Source organism: Hypomesus nipponensis, chromosome 4 (assembly GCF_054491055.1).
Source record: "Hypomesus nipponensis isolate SF chromosome 4, ASM5449105v1, whole genome shotgun sequence".
In the NCBI taxonomy this organism is placed as follows: domain Eukaryota; kingdom Metazoa; phylum Chordata; class Actinopteri; order Osmeriformes; family Osmeridae; genus Hypomesus; species Hypomesus nipponensis.
In genome coordinates this window covers 8,468,653-8,489,041 of record NC_140364.1, presented here as the reverse complement: position 1 = coordinate 8,489,041, position 20,389 = coordinate 8,468,653, and the positions used below count along the sequence as shown (strand labels likewise).

At 45.2% G+C, this 20,389-nt stretch overlaps 1 protein-coding gene across 1 annotated transcript; it reads right to left on the bottom strand.

The window, feature by feature from the left end:
• Window positions 1–7,565: 7,565 nt before the first annotated feature.
• LOC146295337 (cell adhesion molecule CEACAM5) lies at window positions 7,566–19,751 on the bottom strand. The gene is made up of 9 exons (XM_084697215.1): window positions 19,660–19,751; window positions 18,936–19,265; window positions 17,794–18,078; window positions 16,456–16,722; window positions 14,968–15,255; window positions 14,492–14,746; window positions 14,168–14,285; window positions 11,046–11,096; window positions 7,566–10,560 (listed from the first exon to the last, which is right to left on the bottom strand). The coding sequence occupies exons 1-8, from the start codon at window positions 19,703–19,705 to the stop codon at window positions 11,078–11,080; spliced, it is 1,608 nt and encodes a 535-aa protein (XP_084553341.1). The 5' UTR covers window positions 19,706–19,751; the 3' UTR covers window positions 7,566–10,560; window positions 11,046–11,077.
• Between the last annotated feature and the right edge of the window lie 638 nt (window positions 19,752–20,389).

Sequence of the window (20,389 nt, the reverse complement as noted above, 5' to 3'; positions counted from 1 at the left end):
TGTTGCGCAACTTAGACTAGGATGACACTTCGGCAGACGCACGAACAGGGGAGGACCCAAAATGTCACCTCTGGGAGACAGAAGAAAATGACCTTGTGACCTCTGTACATATACAAAGACGCACTTTGATTTAATACGTGGTCGAATACTGCACATTTCTTACTGTTATGCAGAGTGAACTGAGAATGTCTATAACAGAATGTCCTGTGGTTAGTTTGAACCCTCATCACTCATAGCCTTTTATAAGGTCAAATTTTAACAAAGGAATACACACTATACGAATAAACCACACGTGAATGACACAGTGTTCTTACATGGGAATGGGCAATTGGATAGACGATCAGTCCGTAATTGACCTTATCTTTCATTTACATTTATTCATTTAGCAGAGGCTTATCCAGAGCGACTTCCAAGAGAGAGCTTTACAAAGTGCATAGGTCACTGATAATAACAACAAGATAGCCCCAAAACTTTGCGGCTTGCCAAAACATGAAGCACATATTGTGAACAACCAAAAATAAGTGCCAAAGGGAAGAACCATAAGAGCATGTAGTTAAGCAAATTACAATTAAACAACATGAATCGCTATAAGTGCAAGTGTACCTGTAGAAAAGCAAGCAACAGTAAAAAACAAGATTAAATAAAATATTTAGCAGCGAGTACAACCATTGAAATCAGTTACCACTAACTAACAAGAGCAACAAGTCTCTATGCAAGAGTCATTGTGATCCTTGAGGAAACTAGCATTGGTTCCAGCAAACCATTCCTAAGTACCGTTGTACTTCCGGAACAAGTGTGTCTTGAGCCTTTTCTTGAAGGTGGGGAGACAGTGTCTCTGATGGAGGTGGGGAGTTGATTCCACCACTGGGGGGCCAGGCAGGAGAAGAGCTTGTGTTGTCTGAAGAAGACCGTAGGTGGCGGGTGGGGGTATAAGGCTGCAGGAGAGACTTGATGTAGTCGGGTGCAGTGAGGTGGTGTAAAGAGAGAAGAGGAGGGGTCCAAGAACGGAGCCCTGTGGGACACCAGTGGAGAGCTGGCGAGAGTCTGACAGTTTGCCTCCCCAGGACACCTGGTAGGATCTTCCCGACAGGTAGGATGAGATCCACTGGAGTGCAGTGCAAAAAGGTCCAGCAGAATGATGACGGATGACCTTGAAGGGCAGACTGGAGGGCAGTGGTGACTGAAAGGAGGGCAGTCTCTGTGGAGTGGCCAGTCTTGAAGCCCGATTGGTTGGGGTCAAGCAGGTTGTTCTGAGAGAGGAAGTTTGACAGTTGGTTAGATACAGCATGTTCAATTGTTTTTGAAAATAAGGGTAACAGTGATACTGGTCTGTAGTTCTGGAGGATGGCAGGGTTAAGGGAGGGTTTTTTGAGTAGAGGGGGTGCAGGAGGTAAGAGAGGAGTGTAGGACATGGAGAAGAAAAGTTATGATGGAACGGGACATGGTTTGAAAGAGAGGGGTGGGGACAGGATCAAGGGGACAGGAGGTGGGGCGATGAGAGAGAATGAGGTCAGGGAGCTCTGCCTCGGACAGGGTAGAGAAACAGTTTAGAAATTTAGTTGGGTCATGGAGGGTGAGAGGGTAGGAAAGGTGGGTTTAGGGAACCGACTGCTAATGTCGGCAACTTTTTTCTCAAAGAAGGAGGAGAAGACGTCTGCTGTCGGGAGGGGGGGGGGGGGGGGTTAAGAAGGGTGGAGAAGGTAGAGAAAAGTTTGTGGGGGTTTGAAGCAGAGTTAATTTTGTTCAGAAAGTAGTGGGTTTTGGCACCAGTTTTGTGAAAAGAAAAGGATTTAAGGAGGGAGTGATACTTATCAAGGTCCAGACCGTCTTTGGACTTGCTCCATCTCCTCTCAACTGGCCGAAGGGTGGACCGTTCTTCACGAATAACATCCGTAAGCCACGGCCAGGAGGGAGAAGATCGTGCAGGCCTGGTTGACAGGGGACAGAGAGTCAAGTGATGCAGTTAACGTGGTTAACAGGGTGTCGGCGGCAGTGTCAGTGGGGTGGGACGGGAACTCGTCATTGGGAGGGAGGGAGGGAGGGAGGGAGGATGTTACAATAGAGGAGAGATGGGAGGGAGATAGGGAGCGGAGGGTGTGCCGAAAAGTCACGAGGGGAGGGGAGGTAGGAGGAGTTGGAGGGAGAGAGACAGAAAATTGGATAAAGGTGACAGGTAAACCTACACAGAAAATAACTTTCCTATCAGGTCCAGTGAACCTGATAAATAGTTAACAGGCTCCAACAGTAGGTCTATGAAACATGGCTGCATGAACCAACTTTTTTACTGCTATCTGAGTCATTTAACCCTTGTGCTGCCTTCGGGTCACATGACCAAAAGATTCATAACGAACCATTGTTGTGTTTACCCAATTTTACCCAATACAAAAGCAATTTTTTTTCTTTTCTTTTAACCTTCGCAATGTGGGGGGTCTGAGACAGCCCAACGTTTAAAAGAAAATGCTTCACTTTGTTTTTGTATGCGGTAAAGTTGTCGCAAACGACGGTGGGTCACAATGACTGATGGGTCAGAATGACCCGAGGAGAACACAAGGGTTAAGAGGATTGTCCTTTTAACCCCTTCAGTACTGTAAACAGTCCTGGCTATTTCCTGCATTTGAACTCAAGTGCGAAAAAATCTGTACACAAGCCTGCAAACACTGGTTATCATGATCTATCACTGGTTATCATGGTCTATCTATGGATGTGTTTTTTCAAGTTTGCAATTGTTATGATGGTATATGGGTGTTCTTAACATCCTATTTACTTTTGATGAAAATTATTGGTTATTTAAACAAAGTATTTTTCTCACGTCAGATTTAAAACATTCACAACAGCAGAAGTCTCTGTGCATCTGAACATGACATTCTCCAGTGGTCTGTTAATCATCTGCGAGCAATAGTGAAGCAGGATATGGGAAGTTCTATTTTGAAGTGTGACACATTACCAAGTGATTGCCATAGATGTAGTTAGCATGGAAAGGTGTGACGGAACATATAGATGATGCAGCACAAAAGTTTCTCTCTGACTCACTGGGAGTGTGAGATTGCACAATGCACACAATGCACACTAATTACAAATAATCCACTTTGAAACCAGTTGCACCTACTTTAATTCTGTTATCACTATCTGATAAATATAAGGTCTTCTACCATCCTTAACAACCCCACATATTTCAACAAAAAACATTCTTCTCTTCTCTACAGCTGCATTAAGGTTTGATGGGTGTAGTGCCTTGTCAACAACTAGAGGGCGCTCTAGTATCATTGGGACCTGTAGCTCACAGGATCCCACCATTTCTCGCAAATGGATTGATTCACTCATTCCAAAGTTGTGTCGAAAACACAAAATGCTCATACATAGAGACAAGCCTATCCTATTTCTGGTTAACTATGTTGTGTGTGTGTGCGTGCGTGCGTGCGTGCGTGCGCGTGTGCGTGCGTGAAAGAGAGAACGCACAAGCACTTATACACTTGAACACACTTTTTGTGTCCTGACATTGTTTTACATTTTTGTCGAGATATATTGTGTGACAACTAAATCAAGTATGTTCTGTGAACATCACCATACATGTGACAGTGAGGAAGTGAGGTGTCAACTCAACCACATGACGTCATTTAGGGATGCGACAGTAAAAGATACAGAAACAAAATGACGAGATGTTCTTTGTAATGTATATTTAGCTCAATTGTGCAACTGCTGGTGTTGAAAAAAATGAATCAGAAGCATTCTCTGAGGGGAGTACATAGAGGGGAGTGGTTCTGACTGGAGTATACTCCTTTTCAGTTTCCGATGTGTGCAGCATATGACGCTCACTTTCGCCCACCCAACCTTTTACCAGGCATTTTTCAAAAATATAAAAACGTGGGACACAATTAAAATGGAAGGGAATAGCCTTCCTCGTAAAGTTCCGTTCAGTTCCTGAGAAACAGCTGAAAACTTGGTTCAGTCTCATGATATCATTTTCTGCTTTATCTCTTCTCCTTGTTGTTTTCCACTCTGTGATCTCTTTTTGGAGCATGCCAGATAGGAAATCTTAATACTGCCTTGACAATCTGATCCAGCCAGCCAATGGCAGAAGTCAGCTGTGGCAGCCCAGAAGGGGGTTCAGCACAACAGTGTTTCCCACACACACCTTCTGAGCTGGTGCACAGGAAGAAGTCAGGGGGAGGCAACAGTACTCAGGGAAGCAAATATCCTGAATTCCATCAATGAATGATAGGACAATACCCAATCCACTGTAAACAGTAGTACCTCAGAAAACGAATGAATTTCCTTGTGTGTTTTGAACTGAGCTGCTGATTAAACGCGACAGAGAAACCCTATCAGATACTGTAACGTTGTTCGACTCAAGCCATGGCTGCCTCTGTGGCTTGTGGTTATGTGTCTGTTCTGCAAGAGTGCATCCTGTGGCAAGGCGCATGTCTTCCTGAGGAGCAATATAAAATAGTTGTTGTTATAACATGGCCCAGTGCTCAGGGCCATCTTGCAACATTGCTTTTCAGAGAGTATAGGTGATTGTGGTTGATTAAGTGGATAGTGGTTTCTAATCTATGAACTGTGCCATCAAAGTTCAAAAACTTATGTTATAATACTTCATGAGTGGACCTATCCCACAAATTGAAACACGTCCGCAATATAATCTAATGCATGTCATGGGTTAGTCTGTAGGTACATTTGTTATAGTTTTACTGCTCTCCCACTATTAAGTTGTGAGATTGTAGTTGACAACAGTGCTATGTGCTCTCTATTCCAAACCTCTATTGCAGAGGTTTGGAATGGGATTTTCAATGGTATAATCTATCCATGCAATCCCCCATATCCAACCACGATATTACCTTCATTTCTGAGCTGTGATAGTTGTGCTGTTTCTGAAGATAAGGATCCTTAGAAAGTAAGCTTATTGAATCAGCATGAATGAAGGTGAGTGTTATTTTGGACTGGTTATCAAGTCTGGCCTGCTGGTCAACAGATTCAGTGGGAGGAGGGAGCTGGTACTGCCACCTGATCCATCCAGTTTAGCTGGATCAAACTCCATCTCCAAACATGGAAATCACCAACACGCAAATCCTCTCTGTCAAGAATCCCTTGTTTGTAACATACTTTAAAACTGTAAGCGCTTACTGCTTGTCTGCATTGCACTGCTCTGTGTATTTGTATATTTGCTAACTGATTTTTTCTATTTCCCAGAAGTGACTATTGAGAATGTAAGAAGTTAGTTGGAAACACTGATTTTGACTAACTGACAATACCTATTTTTGAATATTTTTTTGTTGGTTAAACTCGTCCAACAGGTCTCGTTTCATTGTTTGAGCTACAACTAATCCTGAGAATGGCAGAGGCCAATTCTAAGGACTAGGTTTAGGTCTGAGGACTAGGTGTAGGGCTGAGGACTAGGTGTAGGGCTGAGGACTAGGTGTAGGGCTGAGGATTAGGTGTAGGGCTGAGGACTAGGTGTAGGGCTGGATCCCAGTTAAGATCTGGGCCTCTGGTCCAAATGCTGGTTCAGATTTTTGACTGCACATGGTAGATTAGTGACATTTATTTTGCGTGAGGATGATCTCACATGATGATGTTGACTGAGCAGGAATCCTCAGGCAGGATGTTCTGTTGGCCTTAAGGTGCCAGGGTATGCTAGGTTAGACCCAGCTGGTGTCAAGTTGGCACTGCCAGCCATTAAGCTCAGGATACTACACAGGGCACAGTAGAGGGGCTACTAGACTGTGTTCTCACTAGCGCCCCCTCCCCTCCCCCCACACACACATGGGAATCATGCATGTTTTAGTCGGAGTAACCCAACCTGACAGTAGAATTTGAGTTGTTACTTGTCAAGTTACTGTACGTAAACCTTTGTCTTATGTCCTTGTCACTGTGGAAAGGACTACGTCTTTGATCCTACCCCCAGCATGTGACCTGACCTCCTGTTGCTACCATTGGCTGTACACATACCTGGCAGCAAGCTACTGAGGCTATGTGTGTGTGTGAGAGAGACAACCTATAGTACATTCCTGTGTAATTGCTGTCATAGCAAGTCCAATCCTGTAGCCTAACCTTACGTTCCTGAATAGGCTACTCACTTTTTACATGAAATGCAACACACACACCCTCTCACACAATTTGTGGAAGCTATTTTGCATGTGAACAACTGTTTGTTTGTCTCGCAATGAATCACTAACTTTATTACAACATATCAGATTTCTGGGAGAGCTCTTGACTCATATAAAGCGTCTTAATCATTTACAACACCGTTACAGACTTGTTCTCTGAATCATTTTGACAGCACGAATTTGTTCTGCATTCGGATGACCAGGTGAAAGAAGAAGTTGAGTATGGTTAGAGGTCACTGGACATGCCAGTGTTTACCAGTTTACCTGTGTACCTTCTGTGTGAAATGGTTACTGGGTTAGCTATATCGGTTGGTAGTCAGATACTCTCTGCTGTGTGTGAAAGCCAGAGAATACTTCTGTTACAACATCATAGTATGATGCCAGGAATCTCTATGTCTGGGGCTCGATTATCCGAGCCAAATAACCTTCATGCAGGTTGTTTGGATTAGGCTTCAACAGAGAACGTTGTTCGACGTTGAATGAATGTTCAGTGCCTTAGTCTTCCTGGTGGCAGCATATACATACATTTGCCTGACTGGGCCTGACAGAGAAGGTGTCTGCACGTACTACTTGCCAGCACAGACAAACTTTTTAGGTTGTGTACTTAATAAGTAGAACCCCCTCATTTTGATATACAAGAAACAGTGTCAATAGAGAATAGACAGGGCTTGTACCAGCAAGTTATCTAATTCTTTAATCTAACTATTCCAAAAGCACACAGATACAAGACTGACAGACACACGGACACACTGCATGATTATATGGTATAGTAATAACAGGCTTGGTCTACAGAAAAGCTGGTTTGTAAGATAGAAACATCCTATGCTCTCTTTCCCAACCCCCTCCCTTCTTATCGCCAACCCCCTCTCCCGTCCCGATCTCACTCTTCCAGTTGAGTGACACACGAGAGAAAACCGGAAAGTTCTCATTTGTGACTCAGGGCTATCCACACTGGCCGTGTTCACCAATGTATGAACACGACGAGACACCCAAAGTCAAACTCTGCCAGGTGAACTTCAAAACATGATGTCATCATACATCCGAACACACCTACTTCCTGACAGTGTTTACTTGAAGATGAGATGAACATCTTGTATGCCAATGCCACACAGTACAGAATATCTGAGCATAGGGTCTTTTGAGTTTAACATGACGCAACTTACACATACGACCAAGCTTTTGACTAATCACAAGCCGAAGGGACAATGAGTCTGTTGTGGTTAGTAAAGGATTGGTATGCAAATATGGTACAGAGAGTATCTGCTTCCATCGAAGAGCAACACTTCACCTGTTGCCCCATGGTCATCTGGTCATCAGTGAGAACTTTACGTGGTATTGAGAAGATAGGATTTCACACCTTCTCGCTTCAGATTTCCACTGGGTCACCTGACACTACAGGAAGAGCCCCATGCTCCCAAAAACAACAATGACATCATCTTTTTAAATCACTGAGACTGGTCAAATGGTTAAAACTTTATTGACTTGTTTTTGCATTCAAGTACAGTATGATGTCACAGCAGCACCACTGTTTTAAGTAGGCCTACCTAACTAACCTGACTAACAGTGTACACAATGTAAGGCATTGTTGTTGACTCAAGACAAATGAACTGGATGGACTGGTCATTGGCAGAACGTTTGTGTTGTTAGCGTTATAGTCAAACCAGTTGAAACAGTCTCAGAAAAGTATGACAACAATTGAACTAGTTCAATATCACACCTCCTAAAGCCCAAAATCAACTTGAAATTGATACTGCAAATTGTCGACAAACAGGCTCTTCTTCAGACAATTCTGGTTTCATATTCGGGGCTTTCAAAAGCACTGTGACTTGCACTGCGGTGAATGTAATTAAAATTCAAGTCTCTCTGTGTGTGTGCTGTCCTCTAGGAGGGGATCAGGTTAACCAGGATGTGCTGTGCAAGGATCTTCATTCAAGGGGTTGATTTGACTGAAAAATTGAGTGTGGCTGGGAGGAGTCAATGACACAGGGCGAAGGGGGAAAGGGCATCAGATTCAGACAGGAGAGTTTCGATGGGGAATGTGGAGAGGCAGGATTAAGTGTCTTCAGATTTAACATGAACAATTGGTTGAAACCAATCAGTTATAAAAAATATAAATAAAAACCTGGGCCCCAGCTCAACTTTTTGGGGAAGTCACATTAAACCTACCTACCAACAGCTACAAAGATTTACAAAAACAACCTGTGTTGCTGACACAAACCTCAACCTTTCTCTGCACTCCGAATCCTCCCCCGGGCTGTATGTGTCAAACAGGTTTTATGGCAGATTCTTTTTTCTCTGGGGCACACCGTACCTCTCACACTCAAGGTGTGGCACAGGAAGAGAGGGAAAGGAGTTAAGGAAGAGAGAAGAAAATAAGAGAGGAGATAAGGAGTGTATTAGAGAAGAGAGGAGGGGATAGATAAATAGAGGTGAAGAGGAAAGGATACCAGATGAGAGGAGATGTGAGGAGGGGAGAGCAACCCCCCCCCCTCCCCTTTAGGTTGAACCCCCCCCCGGCCCTCTGAGCAGTAAAGAGTCAATGCAGCATTGTAAAAACAGGAACCGTTGCTCCGCGTTTATGTTCAGTCATTCACAATCTTAGCGACAGATGAGAGAGAGAACATTTGTGTGATTGGTTCCCGAGAAATAGAAAACAGGATTGGCCAGCCGGTGATACTGTTTGAATATTCCCTGGAAAACAAACAAGGATGTTCCAGCAAGAGAAGAATAAATAAAACAAAAACAAATGTGTGGGCCCCGTTCCATTATTCACAGAATGCATCCTTTCTTCCTAATTTCCTTTTTTGAGGTTAGTTCAGTGAATTTGAAGGAAGGGAGGAAGCATTTAATAGGTATTCAAACACTCCCATGGTAACACAATAAAGAAGTGGAGATAAATGTCAATTGGATGGTATGCACTCACTGTAAACACATGAAGATTTGCGGAAAGTATTCAAAGATCAGCAAGAAAACCCGAAAAACAAATCCTAAAATGTTAAGAACCTAACAAAGCACATTTACATGAAAAGAAAATATATCTGGATATTATTTACAGTGATGGGCAGTAAATCATGTTCATTAGTAGTCTAGTCAAAACAATCGCAAAACAGAGAAACAACCAGCAGATGGGTTTGTGTGTGTGTGAGTTTGTGTGTGTTTGTGAATGTGTGTTTGTGTGGGTGTGTGTGTTTTTGTGTGTGTGTGTTTGTGTGTGTTCAGGTTGTGTGTGTGCATTCAGCAGTGTGCGGTCCAAGCTGTGATCTTCATGATAAATTGCTTTCCATCGGTGGATCAGTGCATGTAACAGTCTAGGTTTACATAAAGCACCTTAAACACCTCAGCTCCCCCAAGGAGGAGCTATCTCCAGCTTGCAGGTTTACACCAACACTCAGGGCTAAAGCAAAGAACAGGCTCCTAATCTGTTAATCAACACAGCAGGGAAAAATATGATTGGTTATGGTAACAAAACTCTTATTCTAAAACACTGTGAGGGAGTAAGAACTCCAGGTTTAAAGAGATAGTTTACTCAAAATACACTTCACATGTTAGGTAAGCAACCATTTTCAGTGTCCTGAGAATAAATGTAATGCTTTTCAAAACAAACACTTTCTTTGGAAAATCTAATTAACAAGGACAGATGTAAAAAGTCAGGGCCAATCAACTACATAAGAAAGAAATTATAACTGTTGTATTTTGAGTGACATACTGCTTCAAAAGATGAAATGACAAACAATAAAGCAACAAAAGTAAAATCATAGAAAGATCCGGTGTGAAACAAGTCATCCAGAAGATAAGTGATCTTGGTAGATTGTAGCGTGCCTCCTTGAAGTTGCGACTTTCCCTCCAAAACCAGTGGAATGTCATCTGCCCACAGAAATGCTGCAGCCTGTCTGTTTTTTTCTGACTTGAAGCATGTTCAATCTTGCTTTCACAAAGATTTTTCTTCAGTCTTTCATCTTTCATGCGAAGAAGACCTCTCCATCCAGACAGAAAGAGAAAGAGAGAGTCCCTGTAGACTATGGGAGATGTTCGAACACTCCTCCAGTTTCTCCAGGCTGTACACATCGGCCATGATCAGTAGGGCATCTTCATTCTCTTTAGAGTGCCTGAAGTCTTTATTTGTGTCGGCGAGGGCCTTGATGACATTCCAATGAATGGAGAAGAAGAGGGTGGGGGGAGGGGGGGTATGAGTGAAGTGGCAGGGAGGAGAAACAGGAAGACCATACAGACAAAGAAAGGGAAGGTTCCGGGCCCCTTACGAAGCTCCAGGAGGCCACATCTGGGCACCCCTGGAACCAGAGAAGGGGTGGGGGGGGGGGGTCAGTCTGGTGTGGGGCTTGGCTGTGACTGGTTGGTTCTACTGGACCTGGGGCAGGCTTACAGCTCATTGGTCCTCCCAGGCCAGAGAGGAAGATCTTGGGTAAAAACAGCAGTAGATGCTTTGGGTTGAATGCTCCTAACAGAAGAACAACGAAAAACATCAGCTACCTAGCAATGTACAATATCATCCACTCATCTCTCTCATCCTCTCATTGTATATCTCATCCTCTCATCATCCCCATGAATGAAGTAGACTTCAAGCTCACACGGTTTAGTTCAACATCGGAAATGGTAGGTTTCATAAACTCAAGTTACTTTTCAGTTACTAATCAAGATCGGATAATAATTACTTCTCGAAGCTGTGCCACCCCTCCCCTCAACCCCACTCCGGTCTGGCATTAAGTGCCAGGCCTGGCCTCTTCCTAAAGTCAACACTCTTATCTCTGTGCCTTGAGCCTAGCAGGTCTAGCTTGTGTTACAATGCAACAAGACACTACCATGTCTGTCTGTCTGTCTGTCTGTCTGTCTGTCTGTCTGTCTGTCTGCCTACATGCCAGAATGGCTGCCCGCCTGCTTGTTACAATACAATTTGATGGAAGTAGTTCTGAAAAAAGGCTTCACCTGTTTCTCTCTCCATGCAGCCTCTCTCTTCTCTAGTATGGCGACTCGACCCTGAAACACAACAGCACAGGAAGATGGAGGTCAGGGGTTAGATCATGACCCCACTTCTCCGGAATCTGGGAAGATGTTCTGATATGGAAGATTTTCAGTTAGACTTTACAGTAGAAGATCATCAGCTACACTGTGATGAGGGTGTAGGTTTGTCGGTTATAGGGTGAACTGACTCGTGAAAATGAAGCTCGGAATTAAAAAGATGAAACAGTGACATGCCGTTCTCAAAACACCACTGCCAGAGAGCGCACGTTGACAGCAGAAATGGCATTGCAAATGATAAGGCTTGATAAGATCCACCCAACAGGACCGCTATCGTGTTTTAGAGAAACTGGCTTCCTCATATCTCTGCTGATGTGCTGGCTGACTGGCCACAAGTAGCTACATGACCTCCCTAACTGCCATGTCCCAGACCACAAGGGCATCCTGGGAGTCCAAGGATAACAGTTTGTGGTTCAATGGAGTAGCTTTGCTCGGTCAATATAAAAATAAATCGTGTTGGCTACAATGCTAACAAGGACCAAGCTACGAGCAACAGAGCAGAAACACCGCTGATGGATCTAAACAGCTGCGGGAGCGTCTTCAGATGAGTGGGTGGAGGGGGCGACCTCTGACCCTGCAGGTGTGTCAGCAGCATCGCTGAGTTACGACGCTCCTAGGAGGAGCGACGAGTCGGTTTGAGAGGTAGAGAGAGATAGAGAAGGAGAGATAGGAAAAACAAGAGGGCGTGGGATCACCCCCAGGACCTAACGGAATAACTGAATTGGAGAGGGGGCAACTGTTAGGAGGGGGAGGGTAGAAAATAGATGACATGAATACAAATACTTAAAATGTAATGAGCAGAACCATACACAAGAGGGGACAGTGGAGAACACGCAAGAGAAGGAGAGAGGGATAGAGAAAGAGAGATGGATGGAGAGAGAGAGACGGGCAGGAGGGAAGAGGCTGACGCTAGTGCAGACACGAAGAGGACATTCCAGCCATAGCCTCAGCCTCTCCGCCCTGGCTCGCCGCCCTGCCTCTGCCTTCTCGTATACCTTCTACTACTGCTACAAAGGGGGGAGACAGACAGAGAGCAGGGGATTCCCCCGTGATAAGGGACAGGGGGACATGCTGTACAGTTTCGCCTCCACCCTTCTCCTCTTTCCTTCTCTCCTCAGTTCTCTCTCCCCCCCTCATCTATCTATTCGGGTGTGAAACGATGGGCTTGGCCCTCTGGACCCCCATTCAAACATCTGTTATTTGTTAGAGGGAGGGGGGGCTGGGACAGGGGCTGTGGAGCCTGGGGGCACCACACCCTGGTAGTTTGTTATCTTAACGAGGCTGGGCAGGGGGGTCAGTCTAACTGGGAGACAGAGAGAAGGGAAGAAAGAGAGATATATGAGAGAAAGAAAAGAGATAAATGAAGAAACAGAGAGAGAGCCAGAAAGAGAGAAAGAGACAGAGAGAGAGAGAGAGAGAGAGAGAGAGCGAGAGTGAGAGTGAGAGAGAGAGCGAGAGAGAGAGCGAGAGTGAGAGTGAGAGTGAGAGTGAAAGAGACAGAGAGAGAGAGAGAGAGAGAGAGAGAGAGAGAGAGAGAGAGAGAGAGAGAGAGAGAGAGAGAGAGAGAGAGAGAGAGAGAGAGAGGGGATGCGAGGTGTGGAATGTTGTCTGACGGTGTTTTGGAAATACTGAAGGCCATCCAGGCCTAATCCAGGGTGACAGTTCCAGTGGAGAGACTGGATGGCTCATAGACAGGTAACCTGTTTCGACTGTACCTTAAACAGGCAATCTCTGTACACACACACATACAGTGCATACAAGCACTACACATCAGTCTAACTCTGTCCTCCAGGTCTAATCAGCCAATAGGAATGCTCTCCCCCTCTTTTTCCCATCACCTCTCTCCTGGTTCTCTCTTCCTCTACTGCCCCCCACCACTCCCCCCACCCCCCCTCTTCTTTACTGTATCTCTCTCTACCATGTCTGCCCGCATGTGTGCAGCTGCAGGAACACGGAGGTGAAAATCCAACCAACCGCGGCGACCCAGCTTTCAACACTGCACCAAATCCACCCTTTCTGATCTCTTTTAACATGAATGAAATAAGGATGAAAACCAACCATCCATCCAACCAGTCAGTAAGGCAGATTCTTAATGTTCTGTCTTTGCAACTGCCAGCGCTAGTAGCTTCTAGCCACCTTCGAGAGTGTGACAGAGTTCAGTCTTGACTACATGTGAGCCATGCTCGTTGGTTATCGCTCGCAAACATCTCTCTCCCAGAACAAGAGTGTGCGTGTGTGTGTGTATGGGGCATTTGCATCAGATTAACTGGCTTTTTTCCTTTTCCTTGTTTTAGCCGTTCCTTCCAACTGGCTTGCATTAAATATCAGTGAGTGTGTGAGGAACTCCAGACAGAGAGAATCTGTCAAGGCCTCACCTGGTGCAGTGTTGACTGTGACTGAGGCTGACAAATGAGGTTCGGTTAAGGCTAAGCTTCCGATAATACAGAGCAGGCCCCACCCTAAAGCAGCCTTTGTGTGTGTGTGTGGGTTCGCTAGGTACATTTAACCCTCGGTGACCCCCTGTCAAGTCACACAGTGTTATCTTGCTATTACGGCCTGCTGTCTGTGGGGGCAGGGTGGGGTTGGAGGGTGGGGGGGTGGTATCATAGTGGAGAGAGAATGGAGGAGGAGAGGGGGAGGAAAGGGGCAGAGTGGAAAGGGGGAAGAGGGGGCGATAAGGGGAGGATAGGGTGGCGGGATATCCATTCAAATTCAAACCTGGGAGAGGGAGTAGACTAAGCTACCGTCCATTGTGTCTTCAACGGCTCTCGCCCTGCTGTTTGAGAACGCCCTCAAGGGAGGAGAGGGGGGGGGCAGGCACACACACCTGGCAGCTACCTATCTCAGGAATGTGCGTAAGGTGTGTCTGACTGTGTGCGAGAAGGAGTGGAAGTTTCTGCAGCTATAGGACAGGCACATCACATTGCCTTGGGTGGATTGTGACACAACATTGTGATCTAACAGGACACCACCTCTCTGTGTGTGTGTGTGTGTGTGTGTGTGTGGGTGCAAGGGGGATGGGGTCTCACGTTTGTTTTCGTCTCATGTAGACAACTCCAGCTATAATGGCCGCCACGAGGACGAGTACAGCGATGATGATGCCGGCGATGGCTCCATCTGATAGGCCCTCGTCCAGAGCACCTTCCTCTGCACAGGGATGATCAATCAACCATTAGGCCAGTCACGGTTTGTGCTGTATTTCAAATACGCTTACGACTCCAGGTCCAGACAAGACAAAAGGGAACCGAAACAGGGAACACTGCAGCTTGTCACAAGTGCCAGTTTCAGTCCCAAACCGTATGACGAATTACGGGTTGGCATAGCAACCCACAGGAAAGGTCTGCCCGTCTTACCTTTGACAGACAGCGTGTGTGCGGCGGAGCTGGTGAGTCCGGTAACGGCGTTGGTGGCCTCACACGTGTAGATGCCTGTGTTTTTGTACACAGCGCTCTCCATGACGTAGTCTGGTGACGTCACCTGCGTCAACGTGCCGTTGAACTTCCAGACAAAGGTGGCGGCGGGGAGTGACTTGGCTACACAGTTCAGCTTGACGGATTCGGTGATCTCCACGGCCATTTCACCCGTCACCTTCACTTCCTCCGGGCCGTCTGGGGAAAAGAAGACGGTGATTAGCTGACCACGACTGAACCAGAATAGCACTGCTACCACAAGATTTCAACTTTGTCAATGGCCTTGGACAAACAACCGTTATGTCGTTACATATACATACACGCACATATATATACGAACATGTATAAATGACCATCATGTAAATGATCACTGTAATGCTTCCAACTTCCGGTCAGACAGGTAGTGGTGTCATACTCACAGTAGACTACCATCTTGTGCGTGGCTTCCTCTTGGTTGACTGCATTGCTCAGCTGACACTTGTATTCCCCGCTGTCCTCCTTCTGCACCGGGCTGATGGTCACCTGGGTCCAGTCACCTGATATGTTCACTCTATTGCTAGACAGCAGCGACTTGCCGTCCTTCATCCAGGCTCGGGTTGACAACACACCGGATATCCCGGTGGTTGCCGAGCATTTGAGGCTGGCCGTGCTGTTGCCGGCGATGAGGGTGGCGTTGGGGCCAGTGATCTTAGTACCGGAGATGGCATCTACAAACACACACACACACCGGCACACATTGGCACACACACATGGGACAGGAAGGAAGGTGTTTGACTGAGTGGCAAACTGAGAGTAAGGTGATATTCCCCAAGGCTGCTTGTTCAGCTACAACTGAAAGCAAGCATGAAGACATCTTCCAAGGGTGAGTCACTGTCGGCACGCAACAGTTAACCACTGTTTGTCAACAGTCTCACAAATGGTACCTTCACAGGCCAGAATTCTCAGAAGAAAATCACCACTTCCTCGCCCCTGAGCTGACAAGAATGTGTCACTGTGTGATTTGTGGTGGAGCAATAGTTAAATATCCAGGCAGCCATTCTCCATGTCTACAGTAGCTGCACACACATGCTCAAATTCACAAAATATTTCAAATGGTTGCTGATCCCAATCTCCCCCCGCATCTCTCGCTCTCTCTTTGAAGAAAACAGCAACAGCCAATAACTCTTGAAAGAGCAGCACCCATGGGTCAGCAGGTCTGAGTGAGTCACAAACACAGAAGGCCCCCGTGCCTGTCTCACATGTAAACACAGTAGCTTGCATCAGGCGATACACTGGCTCATAAAGGTTATAGTACCTTCACAGGGCAGGACAGTTCACCACTGCCAGGTCTGATCATGAGATCAACATAAGATGACAGGTTCCAAAGAATCTGAAAATGATGCGTCATCCCAACATACAGTAACTGATGGGGTCACATTATAGGCTATCTAACATCAAAAGACTTCCAATTTCCTCAACGTGACCAGGTGTACTACTGAGTACAGCATGTGTACTGGGCACAACTGTTCAGTACCTAACCTTCACCCTAACCTAATGTCTCAAAGACAGAGGCTGAGAAACTTGTTTTGGTCAGTTAGTGTTACCTTTTCAGGGAGAATTAAGTTGTTTATTTTAGACAGTGGCATTTGAGTAGTGGCTACAGGCAAACTCTTTAGAATTGGGAATATATCAAGGCTATGTTTCTCATTTACATTTTGAAGTGCTTATTCTCTGACTCGTGTTTGAAAGTGTTTAAATAAAATCTGACAAGTATTATGTTCCGAAGGTGTCAACTTGACAGTTAAACCAGTTTCATACCACATATGTCAACAATGCCATTCATGTAGGGCGTTTGTCTTCAAATCCATTCCCCACAACCCACAAATAAACTTACAGTTCCCAAAATGGCAAACAATGATCAAACTCACCAATGACAGTGAACTTCACCACCGGGGCAGAGAGGTAGCGCTTGGTCTTGGCGTTGAAAGCCATGCAGGTGATGTTCCCCGTCTGGCTCTCATCCACGTTTGCCAGAACCAGTGTTGAGTTTGTCTCCTTTCTTTCCAAACCCTTGTGGATCCACTTGTACTGTGCAGCTGGACTGGACTTGGCCAAGCAGGTCAGAGTGAGGGTGGAACCCTTCCTGACAAAGTCGCCAGTTGGGTTGATGGTCATGGCGATGTTTTCAGGCCCGACTGTATGAGGGAAACAGCTTGGTGAGACTTAACCGTGTTAAGCTGCCACACATGATGCTGCGTTTATGTCTCTGTGTTTACAATTCAATTCAACGATTGTATAAGTATTTTTATAAATGTTGAAAATCGGGGGAGTCAGATGGCTGAGCGGTGAGGGAGTCAGGCTAGTAATCAGAAGGTTGCCGGATCGATTCCCTGCCGTGCAAAAATGACGTTGTGTCCTTGGGCAAGGCACCGACTTGCCTTGGGGGAATGTCCCTGTACTTACTGTAAGTCTACTAAATGTAATGTAAATGTAAAATCGAATTAGCAGACTGATTGTCAAGTTGGGTCAGGTAAAGTGGACTGATTGTCAGGCTGGGTCAGGTAAAGCCTGGGAGATCTCCTAGCCAGCTGCTCTGTTCCAGGCCATCATGCAGAACAGCAGCAGATCTTATCTCATTTCCTGTCACCTGCTTAGCACAGCCTGACTGGAGATCAAGCAGAAGAAGTAAGTGGGTCTGAACAAGCCTGGACTATGCTACCCTCAAAAGAAAGAGTCTTCTGGTCAATGCATTTTACCTACGGGGTACATTTCTACCAATGGACTTTTGAATGTTGGGTAACATTTGGTTATGATAAAGTTGGAATTATGTAAAGTGTGTAAATAGTGAATGGTATGATAAAGTGTAAATGGTGGTGTAATAAAAATAACTATTTTTGATATGTTACTGTGTAATTGTGAGCTGAGGCTAACTTCTATAGCCAGACCAGATCTGAGTGAGAAGAGGTTAGGAGGGGTAAGATGTGATATCACTCTTCACAGTATGTGTGACTCTTTGTGGTAGCCAACCACAGGCCTTGTGTACACAGGAAGCTCAGATAAGTTGTATGAAAGTCTGTGACTGGAGACTGGCCTCACCCACATAAGCCTTAAAGAAACACTCAAACACAATCTACCATTTCAAAATGGCTACCCCAGGCATACATGAGTCTAGCATAACAGGCCTTAAATACAGTAGAGATCATAGAACAACACAAACAACAAAACCAACTACCGAATCGGGGTGACTACTGTCCAGAAGTACTCACAGTGGACGGGGAGGCTGAAGGGGGCACTCTTCTCGCTCTCCAGGCTGTTGGAGACGGCACAGTAGATGGGCCCCACCAGGTCTGTCCTCAGGACAGCAGTCACGGTCAGGTTGCGGGAGTCTGCGCTCAGGGTCACGTGTGTGCCGTCGGGAACCACAGGGGCGGAGCCGTTGAGCCAGGCATACTTGAGGAAGGAGCCCTTGGAGGTGCAGCTGAGGACCACGGTGCTGTTGATCTCCACAGCTTCAGTCAGGCTGGATGTGATGGTCACGCCAGACACGGGCTCTGGGAGGGTGGAAGGGTGGGAGGAAGGCAGGAGGGTGGGAAGGTGGGAGGAAGGCAGGAGGGTGGGAAGGTGGGAGGAAGGCAGGAGGGTGGGAAGGTGGGAGGAAGGCAGGAGGGTGGGAAGGTGGGAGGAAGGCAGGAGGGTGGGAAGGTGGGAGGAAGGCAGGAGGGTGGGAAGGTGGGAGGAAGGCAGGAGGTCAATGCAAGCAGGGAAGGATGAGGGGAGGGGCGGGGGATGTGTGGATGGAATGCATTGGTTACTTCCTTGGCAAACAGTATTGTGAAACATAAATACAGACTAAGCAGATGATGCATGGGATTCATTAAGGAATTAATTAATGAACAGATGAATGAATCCATGCATGAGGGGGCACACATCAGATGTAGGTAAATAATAAAGGATGACATAAAGAGAGGTCAACATGGCAACTCAGCTTTGTTGGCATCAATTAGCAAACATTTGTGACATTCTACATCTATCATTTACAAACTAAAAACTTATATTTTAGTCACCACTAGACAAGTTAATTTGCTTGTCCTTTAGGACACAACGTGTAATAAAACTTGAGTCAAGTGAGGAGACATCATAGCAGATCGATTTGTTTTCGAAACAGGACAGGTATTTCTTTCTTTTAAACAACGGTGCCACGCCCTAGAGACTTCTTTGACAGTTTGCTCATGTTTAGTGCTTGAAACTAAGCTTACCATATCCACTTGCAATAGCGGAAATAAAAATGGATTGCAAATCAATGATTTAAATGAATAATTTATCAATGAATAATTGTTTATGTTTACAAAAAAAAAAGGATTATTCAAGTTCACTGTGCATCACCTTTGACGTTTTTGAAGGTACTCACCGAGAACTTTTAAAGTAGTTTCACCAGTGGTGGCTTTGCCCATGTTGTTGATCATGTTTAAAGTATAGTCTCCGCTGTCCTTAGCAGTCAAAGGCCCAAGCTGTAACACCCCGGTAGTTGGATTCAGCGACACTTTTCCCTCGTAGCCGGGACCATAGTTTGTACCTCCCGGAGCATGTGTTACAACGGCCACAAGTCCGCTCCCGCCGTTGAAAGTCCAGGATACTGTAAGGTAATCTCCCGGAGTAACAACCGTGGTAAACGTGACGTTTTTCCCAATAACTCCCTCCACAGGACCTGGTGGCAATGCCTTCTCTCCGAAGCAGCATCCTGTGGCAAACCAGCGAGGCAGCAGGTGTTATTCAACGTGTCCTTTCAAGGGTAAAGGGTCTAAGCACCGACAGCCAGCACCATTAAGTCATTTTCATTAAGGTTTACAATTTTAGACGACAAACTTTCAACTCTCTAAGAATTAAATTATTTGATTGAGGAAAATAATCTGCTTTCTTCATTAGGGCTAATTAACCAAGCCTAAATACACACTATACACTACAACAATGCATCGGTAATTACAATAGGCCTACTCCTTGTATTCTATGGATTGAACCACAAACCAGTTTGTGGACATTATGTCTAAAAACGTGAAATAAAATATGAAACAAATCCCCTCAAAAAAGATGTTCTCAAAGTAGGCTAATGACAATATACATTAAACTAATCTTACCGGTAACTGACAGCAAAAATAACATCAAATTCAAGAAATCCATCATGGATGTTTCAAGTCCTTCCGTAGATAGGTAAGAGTGCACGTTATTTGTTTTTACCTACTGAATGAGCGTTCACACACCCAGGCTAAGGTGTTATACGCAAGGAACACGCCTCTTCCTGAATTCATCTCTGATCTATGCGGTGATTTTTAAGTCATTTTTCTTGAGAATGCATGATTGAATCACTTCTTACATACCGTAAGGCGGTTATTATAGTTTAAACATTATGTGCAGTTTCATAATCGGTTAAACTAAGACTGTGACCAAGCAATTAAACAGATACTGTGCTTTTTTGCTTTGTATCGTGACAGAGGCGCCTCCCCGTGGTGCAGTACACGATTTTGTGAGTGGTCTGTTTCTCTTTCAGGATCTTTTCAGGATTTACTTCCTTGGATACAATAGATAAATTGTCAACAACACTTTATATATATAGTTTTTTTATTCCAAATACCTTTGTTTGTCTATATATTTAACATAAGAGGGTAGCACCCCTCCTACTGAACCCCACACTTCAATAGTAATAATAATAACAATATAATCATCAGAATACTATCCCATTGTCATAATTTTCTCAATAATCCATTTAGAACAGGTATATAAATCTGAGGAAATATAAGAAAGAAATTTCATAAAATATGTTAAAAATCAATTTGACCTCCCATCTGTCTTCTCTCTCACACACGCAGA